This window comes from Rissa tridactyla, chromosome 3, assembly GCF_028500815.1.
Source record: "Rissa tridactyla isolate bRisTri1 chromosome 3, bRisTri1.patW.cur.20221130, whole genome shotgun sequence".
Taxonomy (NCBI): Eukaryota; Metazoa; Chordata; class Aves; order Charadriiformes; family Laridae; genus Rissa; species Rissa tridactyla.
The window spans coordinates 26,023,501-26,046,366 of NC_071468.1; the positions used below are offsets into that span (position 1 = coordinate 26,023,501).

Here is a 22,866-nt window from a genome sequence, read left to right on the forward strand (position 1 = left end):
CACAGAAGCTGTTATGAAGTTAAATCTACTTAAGATTCCCAGGTAAAAGGTGGTATTGAAGTGGACAGGTACTATTTAAGAGACTAAAGCTTATGCCACAGCCTAGATAGGTAGTAAAAAAAAAAAAAAAAGAAAAAACTGAAGTTGACTGTTGTTGTTTATAAACTTTGGATCAAATCCTAAAGTACTTATTTTTACTGGGATTTTTTTACTGATTGTGCACAGCAAGACCAATGTTTTGACAGTGCTTATTAGTTTTCCAGTTGAAATGAAGGACTTCACATATACCTCCTGTCTTCCTCCTCAATGTCATTACACCAGCGGGAACTTTAGAATGCTTTTGTCTTGGAGTCTCCCGTGAGGAGGAGAGCGGCTGCTGGAGCTCCTGGAGCATACGAAAATATCTTTAATGACCTAAAGAATATAGCTGGAGCTTTTTATTCTAATCTTAAAAAGATCTTTTTAGATAGGGGGGAAAGGCCTAAAAAGTTAAATGAGACGTGCTATAACTGTCCTGCGGAGGGGTTTAAGTATGGTGATTCATGTTAATACTAGCTGTAAAAACCACAATCCAACATTCACCCCAGTTGAATTATTTGTGGGGTTTTTTTCTTCTCCTTCAGACTGTTACTTTTTGTGTTGATTCTGGGTCTATTTCCTATATATGACAGAGTGCAGGGGATATTTCGATTGCTAGGTATTTACAGAATTGATAGAAAGTGGCCAGGAAATGAAACAATATGGTCAATGCCTGCTTCTTCAGCTGAGGCCAGGATTTGATTTTCTGAGCCTTCTGCTTGTGACAGATACTTCCTGCGTGTTATGAAGCAGAATTTGTTATCTGTTAAACACTTTGAACTTTGTCTCTATTCTACTTGCTCGGTTGTGTCATGCTAATACAAACTGGAAATGTTTTCGACAAAATCACGATGCTTTAAAGCTATGTCCAGCAATGTGTTAGAGGCCATAGTGACATCTACTTGCTGCTTAAAACTGCCAGTGCTAAGAGGGTGCCATCAGCTATAGTTAGGCACAAAATTTAGGCCTCAATCTGGCAGTGAAGTGTGGGAAGAGAGAAGACATACATCTGAGTCCAGACCCTAGCTCAGCTTTGACAAAGTAAAGGAGAAAGTAGAACTGTCACTCTCTCCTGTTCAGGCATTTAAGTTTCCTTTTATAAACATTTGAGTTTAAAAGACCTAATTGAGGCAATGGCCTCATCAGAGCTGATGAATTTTCCCATTGCATCTTCCACTGCCCAGGAGTGCTTGACCTTCCCAGCAGCAAGCTCAGCTCAGTCCTGACTCCCGACCTTTGGTGAAGCCAGATTAGCAAGCAATGAAAATGGCTAAACTGCTGCCATCAGACGCAGGGAGCCTGAAGTATCCTAGTCCTGCTTCCCTGATATGCAAAACACATCTCATTGCAGTGTATCATGCATTTGCAAATTTGTTGCATGGTTTGCTCCTGCAATTAAAGTGAGGACATAGGCCAGTCAATATTCCCTCTGGGTATTTGGTCTGTGAACTGTTGCTGTGTTTGGAGTCATTTTGGTAAGACAGAAACGTTCTCGGTTTAGCTTCTGTGTGTGTGGCTATCTACAAATCCAGCAAGGCATAGCAGGATCACCATATTCCTACATCAGCCCATCGACATTATGCAGCACTATGCAGCATTTAGGTCCTGCAGGACCTCTGCAGTGGCTGGTATTACTGGGTGCATAGAAAGCTTCTGATCAGTTAATCCCAAACCTACAAGAGGAAGAGGGACTTTTGTGCAGTGTATTTATCTGAGACTTAGGACTCAGAGAAGACTCCACTTCTCCGCTCTGCAAAAAAGATATCCCTGGTGGCCTTTAACAACTAATTTATTTTCTTCTGTCTTCTGTTCCCTGTCTATAAAATAGATATGGCAACATCACGCCGGACTGCAGCTAGAAGAATTAATGGTGTGTGTGTATAGAAAGAATAACGTGGTCTGTTTGGCGTTTTGATTTCATCTGTTTGGCAGGTGTCACCACAATCATCAAAATGTTTTCATGCAGTGCAGGAGGCTGGTTTGTGTCTCCTGAGGTACCCAGAAGGGAAAGGGAGCAGCCTGGCCATCAGACTCCCATTTCGTTGGGGTTGAGCTAGAGGCTGCAGAGCAGGCGGGTCACATCTGTGATGTGTGATTGGTGAGTGAATTGCTGCATGGAGCTGGCAGGAGAGGAGCTGTGCTGTTTCCTCGCCCTGCTGCCTGTTAGGGGCTGTAAGCACAGTTAAAGTTCTGGACGCGGCAGTGACGGGGTAGCGCTCAGTCTCTGACAGCGTGAAACACAGAAACAACTACAAAGCCAACAGCAACAACAAATTCTGGAGCGCCTTAGCAAAGAGTAGCGTGCTTCCTCGTCGTTCGCTTTGTTGTAGCTTTGTCCTTGAATAGGTTTGGAATGTGAAGAAGCCTCTCTGAGAACACGAACAGCGTGTTGTATTGAAGCACGTAAACGCCTTGGAAATTCTCGGGCAATGGAGAGTGGCTCACTGCACCCATGCCGGGGGTCATTTGGCATGATGTGGTTTTGATAACCAATACATGAATAAGGGCCAAATGTTTTCAGAGCATGGGGGCTTCGCCTGACCCGGTGTAGCTGGATGTGGTGCAGAGATGAGCCAAACTTCTCCCTGCCCCCAAGGTATGGGCTAAAAGTATTCCCACATTTAACTAAGTCGTCTTGTCTGCCTGATGACTGCTTCTTCGAAGCTTTGCTGAGGTAGATGTATCCAGTGAACAACAGATTCAAGAAGATAATCAAATGCAACACGCTATGCCAAACATTTATTAAGACATAAAAACTTCTGCCTTCTCTCTCACGAATCCTATTCTCTTGGGTGAGGCAAAGATGAGGTTTGTGTGCTGATTAATTAGAATATCCCCTGTGAAGTAACTTGACTCAGCTCTCAGGGAGTCACTGCAGCATCCTGCACCTCTGTTAAATCCTTCTGGGTCTGCATGCTACAGCAGCAGCAGGCAGCCAGCCGTTCACAGCCAGCTCTACACCCCTTAATGGGGCTCTTCCATGGGAGAAGCTCTCAGAACAACGTTAAAAGGATCTTCTTTTAATCCCCACTGCACCTGAACAAGGTTGGAAGGTCGTATGCAGGTGATATAAGTGTAAAAAAAAAAAAGCAAAGAAAGGAAAATCAGATGACGCTGTTGTAACTCGTATTGTCAGCAAGCTCAGTTCCAGACAGCCTGTGCTGAGGGCAGCTGCCTTGCAGAACAGGTGATGATACATAACCATATTTAAGATAAATGCTGAAAAATTGCATGACTTGAGTAACAGCTTTTCAACTTAGAGTATTCCAAGGATGATGATTTTGAAGTGCAGCAGTTTGAATTTTAGCTGTTTTAACCCAAACTAATGTTCTAGAAATAATCCTCTTTATTAATAAACCAGATGCTTTATTTCCTAATACAGTCATGTATGAAATGGCAAATGCTAAGTAAAAAGAATACAAAAGACAAAATCTGGTTAAAATGTTGGATCTGGCAAACTTTCCTGTTAGAGAAATGTCCAGTAGAGGCTGAGCTGGGCTTTTCCCCACTGGATGAGAAAGATGGTTTAGGGGGGGAAAAGTGAATTTGGAAACACAATTGAGAAGATTCCTGGGTAGCACTTCTTCAAAGGGTGTTTCCACTTAGTCCAACATCACAAGCGAAACCTACTTTATACTTTGGAGCTGCTTGTGGAAGTTATTGCGTCTGTCTATGCGGGAATGCCTGTTAGCAGCTGGGCTCACGTTGTGCCGTGGTCTGCAATCAAGCTGGGCACATCAGCCTGCAGACCTCCCACCGCCCTGCGCATCGTGCCCGGGCCGGCAGCAGGTGTTAGTGACACATCTCCCACTCCCCCCAACGCCCGTGTTCAGCCTGCATGGTACACTTCTGACACAGCTCCCCAAAGACCTTCTAAGAGTTGAGAGGTCAAACATGTATGATTATTTGTGGGTTTTTTCTCAGAAAGCTCCTTTTAGAAGCCTAGTCTGGCACAGTGTTAGAGATAAAGGGACTTCAGGTGAAACTGGCGATACTGAGCATTTCCCACTGTCTGTCCATGACAGAGGGGCCTCACGGGTCCAGCTTTGTGTGGTGGAAAAACATTTTCTTTCCCCCCTCTACTAGTGAGCTTTAGGGATTGGAGAGAGGAGGGGGCAGTTTGCAAGTGTTTTAATTCTTCACCTCTTCTGATGCAAGACCCGGCTTCGAAAGAGCAAAGGCAGGCAGTTTATTTGCTGTTCTCATTCACCTTTTGGAGGCAGTGACAGCACTTGAGCATACCACCTCAACCCTGTGCTGCCCTGTGCTGAGGATGTCCCGCCTGCCCTGTGTGCTGCCGTGCCACCCTCTGCTTGCGGGACTGGTGGGCCTGATGGCTCTGCTCTGAGCATGGGGATAGCTGCCCAGGCAAAGTGTGTGGCGAGGCAGCTCGTTTACCCACCACTGAGCCAGCGGACAGCTTTTCCACGTAAAGAAAGCATGAGGCGCATCAAGAGATGCTCCAGTATTGGCATCCTGCTGGGAGACTCTTGTCCTGAGGGCTGGCATCAGATCCAAGTTACAAGCGAGCAGGTTTTGGAGTTCAGGGCGATTAAACGATCTCTGCCGGCATTGCCACAAAATCCTTGACGGCGTTTTCTAGAGCCTTCTGTCACCGAAGAAGAAAAGCTGGGCCCTGGCAGTTGCCTGGTGCTTGCATCCATTTCAGCCAAACAGGCATTTTGGGCTGGATGCCCCTGTAGCACAATGAGAATAATGGAAATTACAGCTGATTTACTAAGCAGCGATGCCTCTGAGCCAAATGGTTTCCATCTGAATATGAAGCGAATTTGTCAGTGCGCTGGTGTTATGGATGCACGATCTCTTTGCCCCTTCTGTGCCTCTGTAGTCAAATGTTTCCTAGGAAGTCCAATATTAGATAAAAATCGGGAAGGAAGGGGTAGAAGTCACAACTTTAAAAAATAAGTTTCTCTAGACTTTACTTAGCATATAATAGTAGCTCAAAGTGTTGGGAAATGGAAAAATTAGAAGAATGCAAACCTGCTTTGTGCAGACTAGCCCAGGTGTGTGCCCATGCCATAGGCTTGCTTCAGCAGGGGTAATGTGGAGTCCACATGCCAGGAGTTGTAGGAGCTGTGTTGTTTCATCTCGAGATAAAATGTTTGCTCCTGTAGTCTTTTGAAAAACCTGCTTGAAATCTGAAAGCACTGTAGCTTCTTTTTGTGATTCCAGTGCCAAAACCTCTACAGCGAGGCCCCTGTGCCGTCAGTAGCACAGAGCCAGATAAAGCCCTTTTAAGGACTTAATTTTGCAGCCCAATATAAATCCATACCGTGGGCAGATTGGTGATAAAGATGCATGTTGGGAGAGTTCAGGGGCATTTGAGAGGACAGCGGGGGTGGGGGAGCAGATGCATCCTTGATGAGCCTCTGAGTCCTCTGAAATCTGTTAGTCCTTCCAGCCCCCAGATAGCCCGCGATTAGAAAGACACAGCGATGGCTCGGGTCCACCTGCTCTTGAGCTGTGATGTCAGTACAAGTTCTTGTAGAGAAGTGGGTGCCCAGAAGTTAGGTGGCAAATCCCACTTGACGGGTGAGACATAATAACCCTGAGAAACAGGGTTTTTATGGCATAAGAGAGATGGTCCTAAAAGCAGTTCGTTTGATTAGGATGTCATTATGCAAAAAAAAATAAGAGCACTTTTTCTTTATGTGGAACGCTGACACTATTGCCAAAATCCAGCTTTCGGTTGCTGGTGCTGGTTGTATAACGAAGGCTGCTTTGTGTTTCTGAGGATTGTAACCTCTCAATTGAAAGCATCGTCAGGAAGAGGTTCTTCAATGTTGTTTGCTGTATGTGCAAACACTTTTTATTTTCTCTGAGCTCTCTGTTAAATTGTTCAGCTGTGTCATTGTCAGATATGCACACCTAGAGGTAACAGGTTGATCTGACCATTGCTTACTCAGAGTGGTAAAGTGTGGTAAAGTGGGCCATACCTGCTGCTGTCTTTGCTTGCGTTTAGATCCGTGTCTAAAATTATTTTGGATAATAATGTCTTTTTTTTTTCTAATTAGAATTTTCCATTACATTACTCTTTCCAGTGTACTGAAATACACTCTTCAAGGAGTCTGGTATTATTTCTACATGTACTTAACTGCTGAAGTGCCTGCCGCACGCTTCAGTTGCTAAGGAAATAGTTTCTTTTTCTCGATATACATTTTTCATGTCTCAGCTTATGCCTGTGCTATAAGATCATCCATCTTCTCACCTGAACATATTTAAGTGAGTTTTGGGACTAGTAATTCTTGCAGACTAGATGTCTTACAAAAGCATAAGAAAGAGCAGAAAGGAGAAGAGAGCTCTCACAGAAGCGGGAAGAGAATGATTTTTGGTTTTGTTTCCTTAATTCTGAACAATTCAAATTTGTACACTGTAGTCAAGTACAATCATTGTCATAACAGAAAAATTTTACAGCACCTATTGAAGCATCCACACTTAGGTTACGCCTTGCATTGGGAACTGTTCCCAACTGGGTTTCAAGTGCAGGTTGCGTACCCCAAGTTGTACAAGGTAGGTGGCAAACCTTTATTTCCTCTCCCCGTGCACAACAACACAATGTGATGGTGACAAAGCAGAATGTCACAGCACCTGCCGATGGTCTACGGCAGCGTGAAAGCCACTGAGCTTCCAGCAGCTTCTCCGACTCTCCATGTCTGCATTTCTTCCAGTTTTCAGGAAAGTGAGAGTACAGCATGCTGCTCACAGCCTTTATTTCTGATCAGGATGATGTGGGTTCTTCTACATTCCTACACTTAGGATAAGAACCCATTTGTGTGAAATACCAGACTAGAAAATGTGTAGCATAAAACATAGTATGACAGCCTCCTTGAAAATGCCTTTCTCTTGTTTTAAAAATAAGAAAATTATGCTACGTAAATATAAACCATAAATGCACATGGAGAACTAAAGAGCCTGTGGCGCAGTATAAGGGGGAGTTAAACTGGGATTACAAGGCTTCACTGCACTCCTCAGATGAGATGTGGCTTTGGTGGTGTCTTCTCTTGGATACTGGTACAGCTCTGAAACTCAAAATAAGCCACATTTCAGTGACGCTTGGAGGTTAAGAGTTAACATGCCAGTGTTACCAGTGGAAGAGAGGCAGCTTGCTCAAGAGCAAGCGCTGCGTCATGTCTCTTTCTTTGCTCATCTCAGAACAGTGGATCAAGGAGAAAACTGTTTCACAGTGCTTCTTTGGAGGAAGCAAGGAGATGTCACCCCACGTATTTAAGTTTAGCCCAATGTGACATTAGGACATGGAAGAGGTAGAGATGGCAAAGCACGATAGTTAAACGATCAATATTTTATTGATCACTTAAAAGCGCATAACCACGTCGATGTACAGTCTGTGCTCTGCCTCACTGAACAGCTGAACTCTTCAAACCCGCCTCTCAAATGAAAATTAAATGTTTTGCATTGCCTCAGTAAAGTGGAAAAACAGAGGAAGAGGAGAAAGCTTACATGAAAAGCTGACTGTAAGATGAAATGAAAGATTTTAGTTTGGGGAAATGAAGGGTTAGAGTTGCAAAGCAGGAGGAGGTGGCTATTAGATAAAACTGGGTTATTAGATAAAACTGGGATAACTTTCAGGCTCAGGAAGTTCATTTTCCCCACTGATTTGAGAAAATGAAGAGAATGGTGAAACTGCTGTCTAAGGGTGGTTCTGGGATTTGACTAAACAGAACTCTCTCCAGTTGAGGTTTTCCATTTTGAACCAGCGGTGAGGGCGTTTGCTAGAGCAGGAGCCAGATCCTGGTGGGGGCCTGTGTCACCAGGCTGTAGCACCGTTTCTGTCACCTGCCTGAGGGGAGCTGGGGGACCTCAGTTCCAGTCCCTGCTTTTAACAGCAGGAGGACTTCCTTCAGCCCTTCCTGCTGGACTCATTTCACTCCTTTGGAAACATTTAGTGAAGAAGACAGAGGCTGGCTCTGTAGCCTTGAAGACACGATGCCCTGTGGTGTGTCTGAAGTGAAACGGCAGGGGAGGCAGAGCAGCTCTCCCCAGAGTAACCTCAGCCGTTCTGGCCCGTGTCTTGCTTGCAGCAAGCGGACATCTCTTGTCACAGCTGCCTCCTCACAGTGCAAAGCTCTGGGGAGGGAGGGAAGGGGAGGGCGAGCTTCTCTCGTTGCATCTCTGTGCACCTCGGAGTTTGAGTTTCTGTGCTGGCTGGGCAGCCCTGCCACATCATGCGGTGACTGGAGCATGCTCCTGAACGGGGAGTTCAAATCCTTTTGTCAGAGGGGAAAAGGAAATTTGCTTTCCGCTGTCTGTGAATGCTCTCAGCTACTCAGGAAAGGGAGACACCACCATGACTGCATAGTCCAAGAGTCAGACGCAAGCACATCTTTTCTAAACAAAACCTTTTAACAAAAGTAGTTGCAAGTGCAGTCTGAATTTATGATGACTGAAATAAACCATTGTGAATACGTATCTGCCCATATCTGTGTGCAAGCAGGAGAGGTGTGATACAAATGAAGGCTGGGCTAAAGGCTGCTTTTAGGCTCACATTTGACGGTGCCGGGGAGTCTTGAGTTTGCAGTTCCTACTGCTCCTGGTAATAGCGGTCCGCATATTCAGATTTAACTTTGTAATGTTTGAATGACATACACATGGTTATAAATATTTTGAAAATCAGTGTATTGGTTTATGTCTCAGGAAACAATATGCTTCTGCCAAATTATCCTGGTTTTCCTCTCCTAGGGCTTCAGCTTTCTTCAGGAGAAATTTGGGAATGTTTAAGTTAAGTGCATTTGAAATCATGACTCTTTTGACAAATTGTATTCAGGATCTCTTATCTGGAACTTGTAAGGGTGAACCTTTACCAGTCATAACAGAAAGGGACATCTTGCACAAGTAACGTTTCAAACTGTTCATGAATTTTTCTGTGTCTGACATCAGTCATTGTGATATGTGCTGGGCCTCTGGTGTCTTCCCATGAAACAGGCCATTTACCTTGCTGAATAATGGCTTTTTGCTCTGCGTGTGTGTATAAACCAGAAGTCTAATACAACCCTAAGTATTGCTGTTATGTAAATAATAGTAATGGCATTGGTCATATTCAGAGGATTGAGGAATTGCTGTAAAACACTTGGAGATGTGTGAATGAAGTACACTGATAGCATAGAAAGCATCTACCTCTGTCAGTATTTGAATCTATATTTGCCATGGGACCTAAGCGTCTGCTTTTACAGAATAAAAATACCTCCAACAAAATCAAGAAGTACAGCTTTAAAAGATTTTCTGTGAAGTTATTTGGAGGGATCTGTCAATTCTTGGCTATTTTAATTAGTTGACCTGTTCACTTACCAGATGGGGGACAGCTATCAGTTTTGACACTCGACAAGGAAGACAGGGCCATCACTTATCACCAGCTGGAACCGGACCGCGGCAAACTGGCAGAGACCTACTCCCAGCAACTGCTAGCTAAGGGGAGCTCCTCGTAATCAGAAGATCTGAGACAACTCACTACAGTCAACTGTTTTCTTCCCTTCAAGATTTAAAGCTCCTGGCTGTTAGTTAGGGCTGAAGAGATTTGACAGCTGCTTTGGGAAACAGCGAGCAATGTACTTTTTATTGCTGATTCTCATTGAGTTATTAGCAGTTTATTTCCTTCTTGCGTGCCGTTATCCAAGCAGTGCTCTTGAACAGGGAAAGGAGAGACCAGTTGAGTGGCACTGGGCTTTTGGATGTGCCCAGCTGTGCTGCCATCCTAGGTTACCTAGTTGGGTAGAAGATCTATTCTCTTTTTATGCAGAACTGCAGGTGAGTTTGTTTTCCTTCACTATTATAACTGAACTTTAAGCCTATTAACTCAGACAGAGACACGTAAGGAAGAGTTCATCCTATCTTAGGCAATTTATGCAAGGAGCTTCAGCTGAGCTTAATGTAATTCTCAGTTTATAATTTCAAGAGCTGCACAAGCCTTGCACATCAGGGACACTGAGCATTGTGTTTGTTTGGATTGGTTTGTGAGTGGGCATTCAAAGGTAGCTGAGCGACTCATAAGCTCTTGGGACTGATGGTGCCTGATTGATTTGAGTACGTTTAGAAATACATTTGATACTCCCTTGGAAAGTAAAATACCTGTCAATCGCTATAAGCCTAATGACAGAAAGTAGATAAATGAAAGCTGGGGGAAAAAAAAATTGCGTGAAAGATAGACACTGGCTAAGAGGAAATTATCTTAATGCCAAGCTAGTGTCTGAAATGTAATCACTGAAAACAAACTATACAATTTAACTATTATCTCAACACATCATTGCTTTCCTCAGCTCTACAACCTCTGCATCCATTTCAGATCTCAAGTGAAATTGTCTCTAAATTAGAGGGGGGAGCGGGGGGGAAATCCCAAATCCTTGCCTCGGACAAATTGCCTGATTTCTTTCAGGAAACACTTGGGTAAATGGCAGGAAGCCACAGGGAGCTCTGATTCTTGAGAAGGCACGCCGTACAGATCATATGACGTTTTGTATAGTTGTAATTTAGGTGACAGAGAGGTACGTTCCTGCTGTGCCTTGGGCTCTCTTTAAAGCAATTTTTGAGGCAGCGTTGTCTGCCCAGGAATGACGGCAGTATGTTGATCTGGAGTAAAAGATGAGTCTACATGAGCTGTTTGTGTGGTGTGTCTGATACACAGATACAAAAGCACGCCATGTGCTAAAAATGCCAAAAAAAAGGCACAAAAAGAATCCTAAACAAATATGAAAATATTATTTCATAGGTGTTGCCGCTAGAAGCTGCTGACATTTGGCAGGCAGGAAGGAGAAACATTTTTTTCTCCTCATTCAGTACAAACAAGAAGCTCCTACAGAGCATTTCGTGTTTGGATGGACATAGTAGTTCTCAAGTGGTATAACATGCCCCCACTCAGATCTGGCAGAACTTCCCCAAAGCCCTTGCCTACACGTTAGGTATTTGCTTGTAACAGCTATTTTTTCTCTCAGAAATAATGAACCTCTACTAGATCTTTAGCAATATACATTTCAGTGTTTTTTCATATTATTATTTTATTCTTTTTATAAGTTAGTGAAGGAGGTTGCTAAACGAGCTGTACTGTGCTGTAATTGTGAACGTCTAACCAAACTATTTACCAGTGTCAATGGTTTTAATTTTGTGGTTGTCTAAGTTTACTAATGGTAATGTTTTAGAGCCTATTTTGGGGAAGTGACATCTCTTGATGCCTCAAAACTTGCTAGTGAGCCTGTTGTAGATCAGGCAGGTTTTCTCTATTATTTCCACTAATTGCTCTGGATATATAATTCTGTCTTATTTTCAGTAGTATTTTTGTAAAATCCTTTTCTCTCAACGCTAGCATAGCCTGTAAACATGAATTAGAATGAGGAGTTTGACATAAAGAAGTAGAGTCTTGAGTGGTGCAGAACTTCTAAATAAATAATAGTGACATGATTAAACACTAATATTCAAGTCAGTATTTTTAGAATTTGTAATTAGGCTACAAAATACGCTGTCACCAAGAAGAGCTTCAGTACTGTTGAAACCGATGGTGCTCATGACAGTAACAGCCCAGATGTTGTTCTGTATAGACTAAAAACCCTGTTACCTCTATTCATCTGGATAGTGTGGATGCTAATTAAATTATGAAGTCACGTTTCTTCCAAATACTTGTATATTAATGATCCAGTAGTGCACAGCAGTCTGATTTTTTGAAAGTAAGCAGGTACTGCTCTGTCTGAGGGGCTGGGTTGACTCCCCACGGGACAAAGACTTCTCGGAGATGGAAGAGGGCTGTGCCCATCCACACGTTGGTTCTTGGGCTGCGTGTGCCCAGGTATATACCTGAGGTTTCCCGATACCACCACTCCTGATAGCAGTACTCCTTTACAGCCCCACTGCCGGGACCTTCCAAATCTTAGTTTGCTTTGAGTTTTCAGATTATTGCTCAAAACAAAACGTTTGGGAGTGCTCTGGAGGGATGTGACATCAACTGAAAAGAAACCTGTTACTCTTCAGAGGCAGAAATGAAATTTTGTTGTTGTAGCCCATAAATCTAGAGAGAACTTACTGACATCTGCGGCATTATTGCAGACTTGTGCTTTTTTGTGTGGCCCTAATTCCCATGCACAAATCATTTGCTGAAAGCCGGGGTCAAAGCCAAACAACATGGGACTACAAACTGGATAATTTGCATCAGCCTTTTAACAGGAATGTGGACTTTGAGGATTGTGCCTTGAAACTTGAACTGCATAATGGCATCTGCACTCTCACCTGTCACAAACGTGACCCCTGTCCTTACGCACTTTCTCGCACATCTACACCTCTACATCTCAGAGGTGCAGCTAAGACCAGCATTTAACCCAGGAATTCTCTAACTCCAGGTAATAGAAACTCATATAATGGAAGTGAAACTCATTGTAGATTTTGGTGGGAAGCTTGACAAGCCTGAAATGTTGATCTCATATTTTGTAAGAAGGCAAGACCAGAAATTCCATCCTTTCTGCCATCCCATGTAATTGCAAAAGACGTAGTCTCCTTTCTCCACCATTTTCCCTGACACCTGTTAATTCACTGCTGTAGGGTATATACTGTAGACTATGTTGATCACATGCAGCTTTGGTTTCTTTAACATCAGTGTCAAAAGCATTTTTATTGCCAAGCCTTCTGTCTCTTTCCTTTTTTTTTCTCTTGCTTTCTTTAAAAAAAAAAAGAAAGAAAGAAAGATTGGATCCAATTTTCATTGGACCAACATCAGCCTGAAGATATTTTCATCAGTTCTTGGCAGATGCTAGATGGACTGCGTACTAATAAATGCCTTTTTGTGATTGTTTTCCCCACACCTAAGTCCATTTTCTGTGAGCACCGTATGAAGTAATTTTAAGCTTTTAATTGTTTATGATATCTGGCACTTCCAGACTCTGTGGATGTTTCTGTATCTGTGAAAGAGAATTATTAAGCACCAGAGAAAAATGCTGCCAAGCTACTTGCCGTTAATGCTGAGGAAGACCTGCCAAATCTTGCAGTATTTGTGCATGCTATAGAGGTGGAAAGAAGGGAAGCTTGGAGAGCTAATAATAGCAGCATCTTTGTGGCTAGGAGCCACATAATTGTAACTCCATGATGACAGTCTGATTCAAAATATGATGAAATCCATATTTCTATCTATTCCTGTGGGTCTTGGATCAGTTCTTACAAATCAAAGTTGAAAAGAAATTGGGATGTTTTTGCATAAGACCAAAAGATCCTTTCCACTTCAGATGCAGGATAAGGTTTTCAATATATTCATAATGTGTTCTAAATGAAGCATCCCCTGATCTTTAGGACTGTCTCATGCAGTGTCGGCACGGTGGTTGCATTTACAATCAGATAACAACAAGACCAGAATACAGTTGCTAATACAGAGTTACTTCTGCCTTGCCCTTCTGTTGGTTACCTTCCTGGGAGTGTGCAGAGTGTTAAAGAATGTGACATCAAGAAGAGTGTGGCCAGCAGGTCGCGGGAGGTCATCCTCCCCCTCTACTCTGCCCTGGTGAGGCCACATCTGGAGTGCTGTGTCCAGTTCTGGGCTCCCCGGTTCAAGAAGGACAGGGAACTGCTGGAGAGGGTGCAGCAAAGGGCTACCAAGATGATTAGGGGACTGGAACACCTCTCTTATGAAGGAAGGCTACGGGATTTGGGTCTCTCCAGTCTGGAAAAAAGACGACTGAGGAGGGGATCTTATCAACACTTATAAATACTTAGAGGGTGGGTGTCAGGAGGATGGGGCCAGGCTCTTTTCAGTGGTGCCCGGGGACAGGACAAGAGGTAATGGGCACAAACTTGAGCATAGGAAGTTCCACCTGAACACGAGGAGGAACATCTTTACTTTGAGGGTGGCAGAGCACTGGCACAGGCTGCCCAGAGAGGTGGGGGAGTCTCCAACTCTGGAGACATTCAAAACCCGCCTGGATGCGTTCCTGTGCAGCCTGCTCTAGGTGACCCTGCTCTGGCAGGGGGGTTGGACTAGATGATCTCCAGAGGTCCCTTCCAACCCTATGATTCTATGACTTGGTACGGTTCTGCAGGCAGCATTGTTCTAGTGCGTTTTGTGGGCAACCAGCAGTTCAGAGATGGTGAAACCTCTCAGTGGGTTGTTCATTACAAGGGTAACTAGAGACAGTGGACTTCTTAATTCCCCATGTGCACCAGGCGGTCTTCCCTGTTGTACCAAAGCAACATGCCGTTTTCACTTGTTTCATTGGAACCCAGGCAAGCTCCAAAGCGATGTCAAGGCTACGTAGTACTACATGCTAATGGCTCGTTGGTCCTGCCTCTCCCTATATGCAAGTGAAGGGTTCAATGAGAGTAAACCTTTGTCTGAAATAGGTGAACAGCCCGCTCAGATACTTAAGGCTCAGGTCTTCAAGCCTTTATTTTCTTCTGATGTTTTTCCCTCTGGGACTTCTTCTATCACCTGCATTGGGAACGTTTCCTCAGTAGTGAGTGAGACAGCAGTTCCAGATTTGGCCTATGTAATTATTTAGGATTGCCTAGGGATCCCTAAGGAGACAATAAGAACAAAACTTTCCTATGTGGCAGTTACTACAAATGTGTTTGCAGCTTCCAACTATTTTTAACTCCTGAGCAGGATGCCAGTTTTGCCTGTTTAGTAGCCCTCAATGGCTTTCTCTACCAAGTATTTGCCTGGTCTGTTGAATCCATGCGGACTTTTTGCATTCAGAACATCCTTTATTAACATCTTTCACATGTCTAATACATTCAGATGAAGAACCATGAACTTGTCTTTGGTTTGTTTGCGACTCCTCCTGCTGTCGTTTGATGCTGTAGTTTTCATATTGGGTAAGACACTGTAAAATCAATCCCTGCCTACCCCTGTTCATGCCATGTCTGATTTTATACACGCCTGTCATATTCTTCACGCCCCCATCCCTGTCTTTGTGTAAAGGAAGTAGGCACTTAAATTACTGCATCTATATTTGCATCTGGTCAGATGAGATAGCGCAGTTGTTGAGCATTTCAGCCTTTTATCTTGTTGCAAGGCAGTCTTCAGTTTTAATGGCCAACTTAGCATAGGTTCTCTGAAATGTCTTCAGGAAACAAAGCGAGTACCCCTGTGCCCATTGCCTTCTTGTTACTGCTCAGGAAAAACAATGCGGAGAAGAAACATCAGCTCAGTGCAAGTAGTGAGATGGGAATAGTAGTGGGCCACCAGAGGGAAACACCTGGAAGACTCCTTGTAGGATTAGTTGTTTTACTTGACTTCTTAAAAGGAAACTTGCATTGAACTAAATCAACTACACATTCTAGCTCTGGGCAAGAGTGATAATTTAAGCAGTGAGCACCCCCTATTAAAGATGCTGGAAGGAAGGAAATAATTCAAACATCTCCAAAGAGTTAAAATTGGAAAGCTTAGAGTTAAATTGAAAATTCTAAAGGTGTGAACTTTTCCTGTTTCATATCAGTAAAACTATTGTCTAAATCTTTCACAGTAGTAACTAACTAGATGTAATATTTCTGCAGAGATTTTTAGACATAAGACTCTAGAACCAGTTTCTAAATGTGAATTTTTAAGTGTCTGAGGGAGCAAGGAACAGAAATGTCACTGATGTCAGGCAAACTCAGTCTTGAAGCAAAAATTGCAGGAATCCTTTATCGAGATGTGATGATGGATTCTTTATTGCCGTCAAACTGGATATTTTTCTAAAAGATGCAATCTAGTTGTAACAAGATTCCCTTCAGGGATTGCTCCTTCAGAGCAATTCTGTGGCCTGCCTGATGCTGGAGATCACATTGCAGTCTGTTCTTCTGGTCTGATCATAAAGAAATTAGGGAGGTCATATTCATGAAAAATGTCCATGTTGCGTTATTTAAATGATACTTGGTTTTCAGTGCTGAGCACAAAAAAATCCAAGGAACAGTTGCTGGGCACTCCACATTTGACAACAAAATAACATACTTCAAGTATTCATTTATGTCCACCTAATTGTTTAATACTTTGGGGAGAAAACTTGACCTTAATCTCTAAAGCCATTGATTCTACAAGTACAGATTGAAAATCCTTTGACGATTAAAAAGAGGCAGAGTCTTTCCCCAAAACCTGCTAGAGACTGTGGCACCTTCACAACTAGTTAATACTGAGGAAAGGGAAATGTCCTGGTTGTAACCCTGTTGTTCTTCCTTGTACATGGCTCATGCACAGGCAGGAATGTGGCCACCGGGAGCGTGCTGTCATAGGTGAGTGGGACATGTGGGTGCAGGAGTGCACCAGCTCGTGTCAGCGCATTTCTCCACTTCTCTGAGTGCGTGGTCCAAAAATAAAATTGTTATTGAGTCATCATAACTGCATGTCTCAGTTAAATGTTTATATGATCACAATAATCTGTGCCTAACAGAGCTATTTTTCAAGATTTTGGCAAATCTAGGCTGATACCCCCACAACACTCACATTTCTGGCAGCTTGGGAGGCTTTCCTGTGGAGCTACAAGATTCAGCACCTTTTTAATAAAAATGGAATTATGAAACAAGATGAGATTGGATGTGTGAAGTATGTGCTTTTAGGCCTAGTGTTTAAATTTCTTGTCATTTCATCTCAGCTCAGGTTCTTTGTCCATATTTTGGTTGTCACATACTGTTAAAATGCTCCCACTAGATTTTTTTCTGTGTGCTTAGGTCTTAAAGCGGGCGATGTTACAGAGAACGCCATAGCTTGCAAAGTGGAGGTCCCCTGGGTTTGCGTGGCGCATAACACACGGGCTAGGAGATTTTGAGGGTACAAAGCACTATCCCTTCCCAGACAAAAACGAATGCTTGTAGAGAGAGATAAAGAGGAACTGCTCTAAGAACTGTCTTAGGATCTTTGCCGTAATATTTTGAGTTTTAACTTTGATTAAGATTCATATTTGTAGCCCTATCAAACTCCACATGAAAATTGCTGTGTAGGTCTACACTTCTCTTCCTTACAACAAATGAAACCTATTTTCTTTTCTTTTGCACTCTTATTGCTTGTGGGAGCAGGTGTACATACATCAACATAACAACCACATTTTCTGAATACCTTGGATGCTGCTGAAGCTGTTTAACCACTTAAAAATTGCTTTTTCCTCAATGATTGTAAGGAAACAGTCCATTTAAAGCAGTTATTTCTATTTTTATTGATAAAGACTTGCATTTAATCTTAAAAAAGACAGGGAAAAAATCTAAAATGCAGCTATGTAAAGTCTTTTCAATTACTGCTGAGCTTCGCATAGTTATAACACTTTTGCTTAATGCAAAAATACAGAGAGCTGTCTTGAGAAAATATGGCATTGGGGAGCTTGCAAAAAAGGAGTCCAGTGGCAGCTTTGCCTGGGCTTCCCAAAGACAGGTTGCTCTCTGACAGGTATTTATCCAGTGTCTTGGGAGTTAGTTAACAGAAGCCAACCCAGGAGTTGGAGGCTGTGTCCCCTGGCAAATATGCGTAGGTGCGATTTGCAGCGCATGAGTGCAGCTTGTCACATAAATGTATACGTGTAAAAGATGTCACGCAGGATAGGAGACCTGAGGATTGCATTTCTGCATTCACGCAGGTGACGCCTGCTGCGGTGTACTTGCCTTGTAGGTGGTGTAAGGCCTCGCGTGGAAAACGGAAATTAGGGGTCTCATTAGCGTGGTAGCGGTTACCCATGGCAAAGGCAGTATTTATGTAATTGCTCCCTACACATATGCTCCTGTGTATGTCGCAGTCTGATCTCCTGAAGGTAAAGGAGTGAAGGTATGTTCAGGGCCCTGAGGCCAGCCACCACACAGCGAGAAAGCTGATGGCAGCTCCTCTATAGCTGAATATGTTTAGCATCAACAGGTGCAATGGAAGGCGGTGGGGAGATAACCGCTACCAATAACTTGTCTCTCGGTGTTCACCTTTTTGCAATTGCTGGTGAATTTGCTTCTCGTGTACTCCAGCATGGAGACCATGCTACCAGCTGCATGAGATGCAATGGCTAGTACAAGTCTCGGTTGGGCTAGGCTGTTAATAAGTTATTGCTTGAGACTTGCTCCACTGCCCTCTCATCCGTATGGTGCTGTAGCAGGGGCAGCTTCTGTCAAATAACTTACCCGTTTATGTTACAAAAGCTAGTCATTAAATAGTGAGAGGTACTCCAGTGCCTACCAGACAAGCTGCTCTGCGGGCTGCGTGGAGCAGGCGTTGGACTAGGCAGGGACTCTACGAAGCATCCTGGCCTCCAGCTCTTTCAAACACCCAGGTGCCTTCCGTGGTGACCCCTGTGAGGGTGACCACTGCACCACCCAGTCACATTCCCCTTCTGAGCATTTAAGGAAAACACGCAGTCCAGAACCACAGGTCAGACGGAGACTGCTCATGTACATGCTCAAGTGCAAAGTGACATGAGCCCCGTTAACTGTGTGACCGTCTGGCACAGCGCCATGCAGGACGTGGATGTCTGCAGCAGCGCCAAACACTCAAGCTCCAGGAGAGGAGGGGGCTCAGAGACACAGAATTTTGCAGCAACAAGTTGACCTGGCTTATAGTTGCCTTGGCTTGCTGGGGCTTTGTGCCACCAGAGCCAGCCTCAGCCGGCTGCTGGAGTGACCCCTGAGACCCTGCCTGGCATCGCTAGCTCCAGCAGGGCAGCTGCCCCAATGCTGGTCCAAGACTCTTCCTTCAATTAGAGCGGAGGGCTGCCAGTGTGGGGGAAGCCATTAACCTGGAGCACTTTATTGATTCTCCCTTCCCAGTAAGTGCTATTCTTTCGCTTCTAAGGATTACGCTGCTTTGTCCGCTTTCTACTGAGCTCACTGCAGACTGAGCTTCCTGGGGAAAAAAATACTGTCAAGTACGGTGTTTTCGTATTCTTATCTCATATTTCATAGAAAAAAATCATAGAACCATAGAGTTGGAAGGGTCCTCTGGAGATCATCTAGTCCAACCCCCCTGCCAGAGCAGGGTCACCTAGAGCAGGTTGCACAGGAATGCGTCCAGGCAGGTTTTGAATGTCTCCAGAGACGGAGACTCCCCCACCTCTCTGGGCAGCCTGTGCCAGTGCTCTGCCACCCTCAAAGTAAAGAAGTTCCTCCTCATGTTTAGGTGGAATTTCCTGTGCTCAAGTTTGTGCCCGTTACCTCTTGTCCTGTCCCCGGGCACCACTGAAAAGAGCCTGGCCCCATCCTCCTGACACCCACCCTCTAAGTATTTATAAGTGTTTATAAGATCCCCCCTCAGTCGTCTTTTTTCCAGACTGAAGAGACCCAAATCCCTCAGCCTTCCTTCATAAGAGAGGTGTTCCAGTCCCCTAATCATCTTGGTAGCCCTTTGCTGCACCCTCTCCAGCAGTTCCCTGTCCTTCTTGAACCGGGGAGCCCAGAACTGGACACGGTACTCCAGGTGCGGCCTCACCAGGGCAGAGTAGAGGGGGAGGATGACCTCCCGCGACCTGCTGGCCACACTCTTCTTGATGCACCCCAGGATGCCACTGGCCTTTTTGGCCACGAGGGCACATTGCTGCCTCATGGTCATCCTGTTGTCCACCAGGACTCCCAGGTCTCTTTCCACTGAGCTGCTCTCCAGCAGGTCAGCCCCCAACCTGTACTGGTGCATGGGGTTATTCCTCCCCAGGTGCAGCACCCTACACTTGCCCTTATTGAATTTCATAAGGTTCCTCTTTGCCCAACTCTCCAGCCTGTCCAGGTCTCGCTGGATGGTGGCACAGCCCTCTGGTGTGTCAGCCGCCCCCCCCAGCTTTGTGTCATCAGCAAACTTGCTGAGGGTGCGCTCTATCCCCTCATCCAGGTCATTGATGAATATATTTAGTTTTCTAATTGCAGCTTGGAAATAAAATATCCTTTCTGTTAATTTTATTCTTTTGTATTTGGGAAAGGCTGCCAAGTCTGACAAGTTTTTCTTTCCAAGACGCGGTGTTAAGATGTTTTTTCCCCTGCTTCACAATGACAAAACTGTCAAGAAGCATTGGAGTCAGGAGAAACATGCATTTTGTGTGTGCCAGTGAAGCAGTGCTTATTATGTTTAGTTTAATTTAAATCTGCCTGCAACAGAGGGATGGATTTATTTACACATTTCCTAATAATGATTCGAATCTGAAAGTTATTTCTGTATTGGAGTGTAAGGTCTTGGAGTGGATTTTCCCAAAAGCAGCTAAAGAGATTAGGTATCAATGTTCAGTAGAAGCTGGGGGCTACAGCTTTTATACTCCATATTGAAAACTTCAGCTTAGGGGACCTCCCATTTTCAAACCAGGCTACTTACTGGTTCTCCTTTAATACCTGACTGGAGTTTGTTGCTTGGAAAATGCCATCACCAATATGAAATGCATGGAGTTTTTGAAGAGGATGTGTTGCCATCAAGTCCAGGGGAGAAACATTGCCTTGATGTGCTTTGGGATTGTGTGGGGGCACTGCGAGGCTCTCATCAGTACCGTGAGACCCTTGGGCTGCTCTCAGAGTTCCCTTAGCTTACAGGCTCACGAATTAACTAGGAGAATAGGCTGAAAATTAATGTTTCTTTGTGTAAAAGTGCCCACTTTTCCATACGAATAAAGATATAAATCAAGACATGAAGCTCTTCAAGCTGCTGTAGTAATCAAGCCAGGAACAGCCTCCCCATGCCTCACAGAGCCCATTCCCCACTGTCCTTGTACCCTTCACCGTGGGACCACCTTGAGCTTTGCCTTATCCCTGATCTGCAAGTTGCTTCTAGAAGAGGGTGTGGGGGGGAAGGGAGGGCAAGAAGCACTTTGCAAACTCCTGTTGGAGCGTCCAGAGTGGTCTCTGCTGTACTGACCGCATTAGTGGCCAAGGTGCACTAAAATAATATCCCCTCTTTTGCGTGGCATGTAGTGACTGAGCTCTGGGGTGAGACTGACGTAAGACACGGGAATGGCTATTCGTAATATTAGAAACTTGGTACTAAACCACAGAGTCAGGAAAACAAATATAAGAAGTTGCTTTTAACACAAAGTAGAACAAGTAACTTTCTGGGATCATTATATTTACAATTGCGCTGCCTTGCTGACCTCTCGGAACTGGAGAAATCTTTTCCTTCTTTTTTCTTTCTTTCTGGTGTTATAAGACAGATGGTGTGTGCTCTTCAATAATGAAATAAGCCATGTTCCACACAAGAAAAGACACTTGAAAATGTTGCTATAAATGTGCAGAGGTTGTACATTTGGCAGTTAAAATAGATTCTTTCAAATAATTCTTTCTCTACAACTTTTCCCCCTTAAAAAATGTGCAGCTAATCACAGAGTGAAATCTCTTTTCCCCTGTAGATTGTGTTCCGGAAAATCAGCGATGTCAAACGTGAAGAAGAGGAGAGAATGAAAAGGAAGAACGAAGCACCTCTGATCTTACCCCCGGACCACCCAGTCCGCCGGCTGTTCCAGAGGTTCAGGCAGCAGAAGGAAGCGCGGCTCGCAGCAGAGAGGGGCAGAGATCCGGATGACCTGGACGTGGAGAAGGGCAACGTTTTAGGGGAGCACTCCTCCGCCCGCTCGGTGGTGAAAGCCAGCGTTGTGACTGTACGGGAGAGTCCAGCGACCCCTGTGTCCTACCAGTCAGCTTCAACGTCTGGGGCCTCTGACCAGGCGAAGCTGCAGGCCCCGACATCAGACTACACGGGATGTAAAGTGTCGGGGGACTACCCCCGACGAAAAGGCTGGGCCAAATTCAAAGACGCCTGCGGGAAAGGTGAAGACTGGAACAAGGTCTCTAAAGCAGAGTCCATGGAGACTTTACCAGAGAGAACTAAAGCTTCGGGAGAAGCTACCCTGAAGAAGACGGACTCTTGTGACAGTGGCATTACAAAAAGTGACTTGCGCTTGGATAACGTTGGGGAGACAAGAAGCCCGCAGGACCGCAGCCCGGTCCTCACCGAGGTCAAGCATTCCTTTTATCCCATCCCAGAACAGACACTTCAGGCCACCATGCTAGAAGTGAAACACGAGTTGAAAGAGGACATCAAGGCTTTAAACACAAAAATGACCAATATAGAAAAACAGCTCGCGGAGATACTTAGGTTATTAACCTCAAGAAGAAGCTCCCAGTCGCCACAGGAATTGTTTGAAATATCAAGGCCCCAGTCTCCAGAATCAGAAAAAGACATGTTTGGAGCTAGCTGAGGTGTTTCTTTTTAAAAACAAACAAACCAACCAACAAACAAACAGCCCCCCTAACATTTTAAATTTAATCTTTCTTGAAAACGAGTGAGGGACCAGTTCACTAAGCATGTTCCCTGTGTCTAAAAAGGTACGGTAACAGGAATTGCAACCTCATGTCAAGATGGCAGCTGACTCTGAAGCCTTTTTGACAGCAAGGGTACAGTTTCTAAAGTTTTTCTTTTCTCCATTGGTGCCCATTCCCCCTCGCTCCCCCTCTCTCCCTCGGGATGTTGGAATAAGAGTTCTGACAGCAGCAGCCACCCCCATGAGCCCCAGGTGACCTCTGAGGTTTTTGGAGCATGCCTTACGTCGTTAGCTCGGGTTTTGCCTACATGAATAAGCTCTTGCCAGGGTGCTTATGTTTTCAGCGTTTGGTGGGTTGTTTTGGGTTTTTTTTGCTGCTGCTGTCACTGTCTCAGTCACCTGTACAACATGTTAAACGTCACAGTATATTTTCATATATCTGTAATAATGCAAAGAGAAGTAGGAGACGTGGATTTCAATTTACTCGGTAGTGAAGTTATTTTTGGGTAGTTAAGGAACGGCTATAAAGATGAAAAAAATGGTACTTTTTAATTGCAAACTGACATATTGCTAAAGCAATTACATTTAACAACATCCTCACCAATAGCCACAGTATTTCAGGTCT

General features: G+C 44.3%; 1 protein-coding gene across 1 annotated transcript in view; it reads left to right on the top strand.

The window, feature by feature from the left end:
* KCNH1 (potassium voltage-gated channel subfamily H member 1) overlaps positions 1-22,178 on the top strand; it is a 186,439-nt gene extending 164,261 nt beyond the window's left edge. The window contains exon 11 of the mRNA XM_054195409.1: positions 21,330-22,178. Coding sequence (XP_054051384.1) covers positions 21,330-22,178 — 849 coding nt within the window. The remainder of the gene's footprint in view (positions 1-21,329) is intronic.
* Positions 22,179-22,866: the final 688 nt, after the last annotated feature.